The sequence below is a fragment of the Hydra vulgaris genome, chromosome 02 (assembly GCF_038396675.1).
Source record: "Hydra vulgaris chromosome 02, alternate assembly HydraT2T_AEP".
NCBI lineage: Eukaryota > Metazoa > Cnidaria > Hydrozoa > Anthoathecata > Hydridae > Hydra > Hydra vulgaris.
The window spans coordinates 30,355,001-30,365,000 of NC_088921.1; the positions used below are offsets into that span (position 1 = coordinate 30,355,001).

A 10,000-nucleotide genomic window follows, 5' to 3' on the forward strand; every position below is an offset into this window, starting at 1 on the left:
ACATTGTTTATATTGTTAAAAACATTCAGAATGTTTTAAAAACATTCAAAATGTTTTAAAAACATTCAGAATGTTTTTAAAAACATTCTGGTCAATTAAATTTGCGTTTTTGCGGGTTTTTTATATAACAATTAATTTGTAATTAAATTAATGGTTTTGACTTTCGTCCAACACGAAAATGTTGGACGAAAGTCAAAAGTAATTAAAAGTGACGTATGTGATGGCGTAAGAATCACTTTTTTCCTTCCGCTCTTCCCAAAGCCAACAAACTATAGATCTATATATATATATATATATATATATATATATATATATATATATATATATATATATATATATATATATATATATATATATATATATTATATATATATATATATATATATATATTTATATATATATATATGTATATGTATATATATATACATATATATACACATATATACATATATATATATATGTATATATATACATATATATATATATATAAATATATATATATATATATATATATATATATATATATATATATATATATATATATATATATATATATATATATATATATATAAAGTAAGTCAATGTTGTGGCATTTGCAGCTTGCAGCCACTATATTGCTCACTACATCACTGAAACCCCTGATATTATAGTGTGACACCAGAGTGCTTATCTAAACATGCATTCATAGTTACGCATGCATTCACAACAATTATTAGATATTCATGAGAACTTGAATAAAATATTTATTGAAAAAAATTGAGAAAGAAATTATTAACAAAATACTAAAAACCTATTTTTAAGTTGTGAAATAATTATTGAATCATTACATGAAAAGTATATTAATGTATATTCCGATTTGAAAAGTTTAAGGTGTATTTTTTTACAATATTTGTATTTGACTTGAATAAATAAACATTAAAATATTGTTAAAATAAACATTGAATTATTTGAATAAATATTTCAATGTTTATTTTAACCTTACTAAACTCTAAATTTTTGACTTTTTTAATTGTTTTAGTTAATATAATAAACAAAATTTATTATTTTTTTATATTTATAAAATTCATCAAGGTGCTTGGCGATTCTTCTTACCCCAGCTATCAGTATATACTGTTTATATCTTACAAAATATATATTAATGCATCAAAAAAAAGGTATACAAGCAGAGAAAAAAGAACAACTCAAATAAATTGTAGCAACTAGTCTTAGTTAATTCATATATAAATAAATCTAAAAGTATATTTTTTAAAAACTCACGTGACAAATCAAATGATTTAATAAAAGTAATGTAGTTCGCTGTAAATATCTGTCTGTATGATTAATCAAGGCAATCAGAAATGCATCTACAACCCTCATGTACATGAATTCCTAAACAAAATATAAAATTCTTTTTTAATACTATTAACTCATTAAAATATAAATAATCTATTTTAATTAATTTTATGTTAAATATATAAATAAATGTACATGAAGCCCTAAACAAATAAAACATTAAATTTATATTTAATTAAATATTGGCGTCACATGGATTGAAAGTAAAAACAGACATTAAATAAATCTGTTAGCCGAAATTGTTTTTTCTTAAGTTATTTTAACTATTTTAAAAAACAGTGACCTCCTAAATCAAATGAAACAATGACCTCCTAAATCAAAAATATCGAAACATTTATGAAGTTACAATCAAAGATTTCCTAGCAAATTTAGCTTCTAGTTAGTCCCTTTTGATTGTCCAGCAGTAATCTGCTAACAAATTTCACAGTCCCAGTTCATTCTGTCTTAATTATCTGATATTCACATTATACATACGGTACAGCAATATACATACAGTATAACTTACTATAAACCAACTAAAGCCTCAGTAACATAGCATAAAATTTAAAATCGTCACTGATTTTGAAAGAATATATGTTTTAAAGTAATTATGCTTTCATAAGTTTCTTTCACATTAGCAATATGGATCGCAGGTACAGAAAGAAGCAAACAAAAAAATAATTTTTGTAATGCAGTAACTGTTTTCTTGAATAAGCTGTATAAATAAATATATTGTTAGAAAATACTTTATGTAAGAGTTGAAGACATTTTATTATAATAAATTCAGTAAAACAGGATATTTCAAATTCAAACTTGATCTTAAATTCAATCAAATTAAAAACCAGTAATAAATTAATAAATTTATTATCAACTGTTCAAAGAACTAACTTTAATCACTAAAAGGAAAATAAAGTAATGAATAAAAAACAATTTAATGCTATAATTATGAATGTTACCACTTCAGCAGGAAATGTAAAGTTAGTCAAAGCGAGACAACTGTTCTTTTGTAGCTGGAAACTATGTTGAAAAGTCTCCATGCTTGTTAGAATTGCACCAACTATAACTCTAAAGTTATCAAAAAATTTGAAACACTATATAATAGAAATATTTTCTAAAGAATGAAAATTTTTCGTAAAGAAAAAAAAAACATTTCTTAAAAATTTATATGGATATTTCTTATGTAAATCATTATATGAAAGAAATTCAAAAAAACATGTAAAATGTTTTTTTGAATTATCTTTGAAACTAATTTAAATTTGTTTAATCTCCTAATCTCAGTTTTGATAGCTATTAAATAAATTTGCGCATCAATTCATCTACTTGTTGTTAAATCAGGTTTAAATAATCTGACCATTATTTTTAAGTGTTTTTGTTTAGCAACTCTTCAGCCAATCACCTTTCTCTATGTTCTTTGCTCAGCCAAACACCTTTCTCTGTTTTGTTCTACTTCTTCTTAAGAACATCTTTTTATTATTCAGGATGCTTAAAAATTAAGGAAACAACCATTTTGTAAAAACATAGATTTTAGTAGAAATTTTTGTACAATCCTACACAACCCTACACAAAATATATTTTGAAACATGATTAAAATTAAGAAAACGACCAGTTTGTAAAAACATAGATTTTAGTAGAAATTTTTGTACTATTCTACACTACTATCAGAAGAATATATTTTGAAACATAGTTGAAAAATTTTGCTTTTAATGTGAGTACAATTATTTGAAATATTTCATAAACACAAATTACATTACTTGTAATGTTGTTGGATACAAAGCAGTGAGAACCATGTTTAAGTATTCATTTTTCTTCTTTTTTAGTACATCACTGTAAAAAACATTTTGGTGATAGTTGTATTACAATATATGCTACAAAAGCATAACTTTCTTTAAATTGACTTATAATGATAAGTCAATTTAAAGAAGCTGTGATTGGGACTGCGAATTAAAAGAATGAAACTGTACTTTTTCAAAACAAAATGCTAAAATTTCAATTAAAGTCAGAACAATTGCTGACAAATTCAATAGCATTTCACAATATATAGCTTGAAATTATAACTTATCTCAATTTTCTTAGTCAACCAACATCTGTATTTAAAATGCTTATACAATATCTCCAATTTTATCTCCCGATTATAATGCTTTATTTCTAAATTGTCATGCTTTACATACCAATTTTCACTGCAAAATAAAAGGAAGGGGGAGGAGGTCTTGGTAAAAGGGTGGGTGAGAGTTTTTTTTTAGTTTTTTATTCTTATCAGTGACTGATATAACTTTTCTGATTTTTTTTTAGTTGTGAGATGGTTTTTTTGTTGATAACCAGTAAAAATTATAAAATGAGAGGAAGGGTGGGAGTACTTAATAAGCATGGGGTGGGTAGGAAAAATTTCCCAAAATTAATAAACGCCCCCTCCTGTGTATTAGGCACCTAAGAGTAAGTACTAAACATTAGTTACTAAAGTTTAAAGTTAATCAAAAAAAAATAAATAATAATAATAACAATAATGGCAATCATGTGAGTAAATGCTAATGCGTCTTCTGATGTTAAAAATTTTCTAATGCAATTTAAAAAAACTACTTTTACAAAGAGAATCTAGTCTTAACAGAAGATACATACCTAGTCCTTACAGAAGATTACGCCTATAAGAAGATACATACTTAGCCTTAAGAGAATATATGGTCAAAGTGCCATTTATAGCAAAGAAAGTTTTCTAACTGCTGCCTTTTTTTATTATAATAAATGTATATAATGCTATTTACAGCAACTTAACAACTTCATTAGTATTCTATTATACTTTATAATTTTTTTTTAAACTACTTTTTGAATTGAATTTAAATTTAATTTTGGATTTTTTTAATAACTTTTTGAATTAAAAAAATATTACTTAACTACAACTGTTCAAGTATAACAACTCTTCATTTTCATCAAAAAACAAAAAACAAAAAATGCAAACTAATGGAAATATCATAATTAGGCAAAAATCAAAAACGGGTAAAAACCTTGTAATACATAACTTACTATAAAAACTTCATTAGCAAAAAAAACTTTTTTATTTTATTTTCAGTCGATATAAACTTTTATTGCAATTATTTGCTATATTTTTTATATTCTATACCAAATACTTTTTATTCAAATAAACTTTGTGCAGATTGGTTGATTAAAAACTCTTTTAAAAGTTCTACTTTTACTTTGGCACTTTGACCATACCTTCTAAGTAAGGGATCCTGATTTGCATAATCATCTTCTTTGGTCATGTGATAAAGTAATGCACTAAAACAAAAATTAATACTAAATTTATAAATACATAAAAAAAATTAATTAAATCATACTAAAAAAAACCCTATTATAAAATTTATATATAAAAAATTTTATGTTAACACTTTATACAACATTTGGTAATATCCTAATTAGTCTGTGCAGCCAATAAATTAATATAAACTGATTTAAATTAACAAAGCTGATTGAACTAACGTTGAAGCAATATGGATGTCGTAATCGTTTTTGAATCTTTCCATTGCCTTGACAATGTTCTAAAAATGTAAACAAAATGCATTTATGTGGACATTTTTTTAAATAACATTTTTTGTAATGAAAATATTTCAAAAGTTGAAATATAAGTGATTGTTTCAAACTTTAATCAAATTGTTGAGGTTAAATGAGTGTTTTATTTGACTATTCTAATCATCTGATTCACTTTTTATAATAAACTGGATTTATTTTATTATGAACTGAATTTATATTCACATATTTCTCATGAATATTTTTTATTATGACCTCTTTTTGTTGGATTTGATTAAAAATGGCCAAATATACAACTTAACGCAGTTAACATCTTTAAAAATGGCCAAATATACAACTTTATGCAGTTAATATCATTAAATAGCTTGAAAATCTGAATCAAATATTTTTTCTTTTCTAATGTTGTTCAAATATAAGAGTTCCTATTGTTATTTATTAGTGTAACTGGTAGTAGTAGGTTGGTAGTGGTTTGATAATTGTAAGTTAGTAGCGGATAGTAGTATGTAGGTAATTGTTGGAAGTAGTGGGTTGGTAGTAGTTGGTTGGTGGATGTTAGGGTGTCCCGAAAAACAACTTTTTTATAAAGTCTCTGCTCCAACCTTCTACATGTGTTCTATATAGTAGAATAATATTGGAATTAAAATCGTTTTTGAAAAAAAAAATTTGAGGAGTAGCTTAAGTGCCTTAAACATCAGACAAGTCCCTATTATTATCAACAACAAAAAAAGTTCTTCAAAAGTATATCATGCAAAACTTTATAAATATTTCAAAAATAATCATCATTTTATAAAAAAAAATTGTATTTTTAATTTCACAAAAAAAAAATACATTTTTAACTGCAAAGAAAAATTTGCATTTTTACAAAATAATTTTATAAAATTTTTTTTTTACTCAATGTTTTTTTATAAAAATGATGACTATTTTTAAATTTGTTATATAATTTCGCCCAACATGATATACTTTTATAGAACTTGTTTTTTTTTTTAATTGTTAGAGATCTATGTTGTTTAAGGGACTTAAAGGACTCCTAAAATTATATTTTTTTAAAACTTTTTTAATTTGAGTATTATTTTATTATATAATACAAATTTAAAGGGTGGGGGCAGACATTTAAAAAAAAATTGTTTTTCAAGACACCCTAGTGGTCATGGGTTGGTAGTGGTGCGTTGGTGGTAGTAGTGAGCAAGAAGTACAAGGTTTTGTAGTAGTAAGTTGTCGGTAGTAGAGAGTTAGTAGGGTAGTAGATTAATTCATAAAAAATAAAGTTTATAAAACATTTTGATGCTTACTTAATGAAATTTTATAAATACATTTTTTTAGAATATATTTCAAAGATAAATAAACAAAATGATAAATTTCTAATAAAAGAGGGGGGACTCGACACTTGATTTCTTCACTAAAATCTAAGTTATCCTGTAAACCTATTTTTTATCATGCAAATCTATATAACCCTTGTTATAGTTTCTAAACCTTTTATATTAGCTTTTCTAAATGGTTACCAAACCTCAAACCTTGCCAAAAGTTCTACTAAGTTTATTTACAGACAAAAAAAAAAATTAAAGAATTTCCAAAGTTTTAACAAACTTGCTGTGTATGACTATTTTTTACAAAGCCAGATTGGTAACTTAACAGGAATTAGGTCAACGGAGAGGGGTCAAGAATTTAATTTAATATTTAATTTTAATACAATATTATTTTAATTATTTACAAATATGTGTTACTTATAAAAAACAATGTAAAGAATATTTAAATTTAATTTTGCTTTTTAAATTTATACCTCCATGCATCGTTTCAGCTGGGAACAGAGATGGTCTCTTACCAATGAAAACAATTTACGAAATGCAGATGAAATGAATTTTATTCTATCATAATAAGTTTCAATCACAAAAATGATTTGTTCTTCATTGGCTTCCCCAGCAACCTGTGTAAAAAAAAAAATAACATTAAACTTAAATACATATACATAATATATATATATATATATATATATATATATATATATATATATATATATATATATATGCATATATAGATATATAAAAATATATATATATATATAAATATATACATATATGTATGTAAATATATATATATATATGTATATAAATATATACATATATATATATATAAATATACATATATATATATATATATATGTATGTATTGATATTAAAATATTTTAAATACAACTTTATAATGGAACTTAAAATTTCATGCCATTCAGCAGCCATATTTATATATATATATATATATATATATATATATATATATATATATATATATATATATATATATATATATATATATATATATATATATATATATATATATATATGTATATATATATATATATATATATATGTATATATAAATATATATATATATATATATATATATATATATTAGGGTGGTCCTTATTTATAAGGAAAAATTTTTTTTTTCAAATTGTTTTGAAATTATTTGCCAGAATGTACCTTTATATAAGACATGAAAATATACCAAATTTCAGCTCAATCGGTTAATATTAACACGTGCCGCATCGACGCTGAAGTTGTGAGATTCAATGTAAGGCAGTTACCTATAAGAACGACAATGTACGCTCGACTGTAAACATAAAATTACGAATTTTTTTTTTTTGTTTTAGTATAAAAACATACTAATTAAAATGAAAACGTAAAATAAAGATATAGTTTATCCTAATATTATATTTTTTATTTATTGAAATGATACATCCACTTCAGATACATATTTTGGATGAAAGTAAGCCTCCTTTTGTGGCGACTGGGAACTCTCTCCGGTACTCCTGAACAACCTGAATAAAATAAAAATAATATTGAATGTGTTTTCTAAACCTAGCCTATAAAATGTGTTCAAAAAAAAATAACAAAAAATTAAATTTGTTTATACATACCTGTATCAAAAATTGTTTTTGATGCTCATTTTTCGTCATTTTTTCATTGTAATCCTCAATCAACTTCACTCCTCTTTCTGCAATATCATTTGTACATTTTAAGGTTGAAATGATATTTTTTCCTGTGCGATAATCCTCTCTGTTTTCCCAATTCAGCGGATTGTCCTGAAGAAATTCAACACAAATACCGAATCGTTTAAATAACTGAAGTGAATTGGCGGACAATAATTCAGTTGGTAGATCTTTTTGAACAAAATTTTGGACATCTCCGATTTGCAACGATATTTTTTGCTCAATGACTTCTGTCTCTTCATTTTCTTCTTCTTTTTCATTCACAGTCTCTATGTTTTTACTTGCACATTCCATAATTTTTTGAGCCACTCTAATTTTTTCAACTCTCTCAATTCTATCGTCAAATATTGCCATGGCAGCACACTCTTCACTTAGATACCATAAATGGTTTAAAAATTTTGTTATTGCAATGGTTGCAATGTTTTTATTAATATTTTTAAATTTAACCAATTTTCTCAAAAAATATATATCATTTAGGGGAGCTCCTGTAGTATTCGTTGCTGAAAACCAGGCCTCTACATAACAGTATACAACGAAAACGCAAATTTCTGCATTCAGTTTTGAATTATCCTTTCTCATTTTCATTTGATCGCAAAATAAAAAAAGTTTTAAACAATAAATCGCTTTAGACATCCATCTCGCTAAATGATATGCACCGGAGGCCCTAAAACACACATTTGTTTTATCTCCCAAAAAAATGAGCGTCAATTGCAAAAACTCTTTGTAGTCATCACGTGGTTGCTCTTCTGCAAGTTTCTGTTTCACAAAATAAATAATTTCGGGCGCTACATCTTTCAGTGCATTATAAACAGCTTCATCGCTGGTATAATCTAAAAATTTCATTTTATCAATATTCTTCCAGTTTTCTTTCAGTGCTTTGAATTGAGCAATTTCAGGGCCGGATGCTACAATTGCTTTTGTCCTCGTGAATACACCAGCCAAAACGACCTCAAATATATGGTGTCGTCATGGAAGCCACAAAATATCTCACCCTAACCTTTGTTGAAGCAGAACTGCAGCTCCTTTTATACGTCCAGTGTTTGATGCTGTAGTATCAAAACAAAAAGCTTGAATTTTTTCGGTTAAATTTCATTCATCAGTGATATGGAACACAGCAGAGCAAACTTCCGATCCTCCTGATGATGCAATTCCAGGTACTCCTAATAATTGTTCAAAATCTAAACCAACCGCGATCACAGGAAGCCGATTAATTTTCTCATTTTTTGTGATATCAGGCAATAATTTGGAATCCCAATGCACTTCAATAAAATTTGCATCATTTCCTACCGATTTTATTGACGAATATTTTATTTTCCGCAAAATCTCTCCATTTCTTTTGATAGACGATCTATTGAGAACGAACTCGGTGATATCTATATTAAGAGCTTCTAGGACGGCAGAAATAATATGCATTGCATCCCTGTCACTCACTTTACATTTGTCCAAGGCAGCGTCCAGGAGAGGTGTCACTAATGTCTTTTGTCCTCTCTTGTTTGAAGATGGACCCTGTTCAGATTCCGATATTAAATATGTGTCATCTTCACTATTGTCTTGATTTATCAATTTTTCTGTGAATTTTCGTTTTCTTTATCTTCCAATTCAAAATATGCAATCGAACAACTAGAATTTTCCAACAAATCTTCTTTCTGTGCGTGTGCGTTCTTCTTTCTGCTTTTCCTTACGTAATAATTTGATATCTACTCCCAACATACAACCTACTCTACCTTTCTCCCTTTGCTTAATTAAAAATTCTCTATCTTTGGCGATTTTAATCTCATTTAACGCATTTAAGGTGGCAATATCGAAAAGATTGTCTAAATCTACTTTAAAATCATTTTCTTTTTCTCTCTTCCATTCAGTATCTTTATTTTTAGATTTTTCTAAATTTCTGACATTATCGTACAAAGATTTTAATTTCGAAATACAGTTTGAACGGTTTTGAACTGGGATTCTTGCTTTTTTCCAAAAAACAACCACTTCATCAATAACTAAAGCACTGCTGTCATTAAGATTTAAATTTACAACTCTCATGTTATAAAAAAGTACACTCAAAACATCTCGTTTACATGGTAACTTACTACCGCAGATTTGATTTTTCATCACTCCAACTAGATAAATATTTTTCCGAAAAGTGGACATTTTAGCACTTTTATCAATTACTTATATAGCACATCTTTTCTTATGCACTTC

General features: G+C 25.7%; 2 protein-coding genes across 9 annotated transcripts in view; both read right to left on the reverse strand.

Annotated features, from left to right (window-relative positions):
* LOC101236350 (protein zer-1 homolog) overlaps window positions 1-10,000 on the reverse strand; it is a 62,346-nt gene that overhangs the window by 33,575 nt on the left and 18,771 nt on the right. For all 8 annotated transcript variants that reach the window (XM_065790560.1, XM_065790556.1, XM_065790561.1 and 5 more), the window contains 5 exons: window positions 6,605-6,748; window positions 4,780-4,838; window positions 4,516-4,578; window positions 2,268-2,376; window positions 1,258-1,368 (listed from right to left, as the gene is read on the reverse strand). In XM_065790560.1, the coding sequence (XP_065646632.1) occupies window positions 1,258-1,368; window positions 2,268-2,376; window positions 4,516-4,578; window positions 4,780-4,838; window positions 6,605-6,748 (486 nt within the window). The remainder of the gene's footprint in view (window positions 1-1,257; window positions 1,369-2,267; window positions 2,377-4,515; window positions 4,579-4,779; window positions 4,839-6,604; window positions 6,749-10,000) is intronic.
* LOC136076475 (uncharacterized) overlaps window positions 7,239-10,000 on the reverse strand; it is a 2,924-nt gene continuing 162 nt past the window's right edge. Inside the window, exons 1-2 of the mRNA XM_065789842.1 lie at window positions 7,739-10,000; window positions 7,239-7,639 (exon numbers count right to left, since the gene is read on the reverse strand). The exon at window positions 7,739-10,000 is cut by the window's right edge and continues 162 nt beyond it. Coding sequence (XP_065645914.1) covers window positions 7,565-7,639; window positions 7,739-8,653 — 990 coding nt within the window. The 5' untranslated portion in view covers window positions 8,654-10,000 and the 3' untranslated portion in view covers window positions 7,239-7,564. The remainder of the gene's footprint in view (window positions 7,640-7,738) is intronic.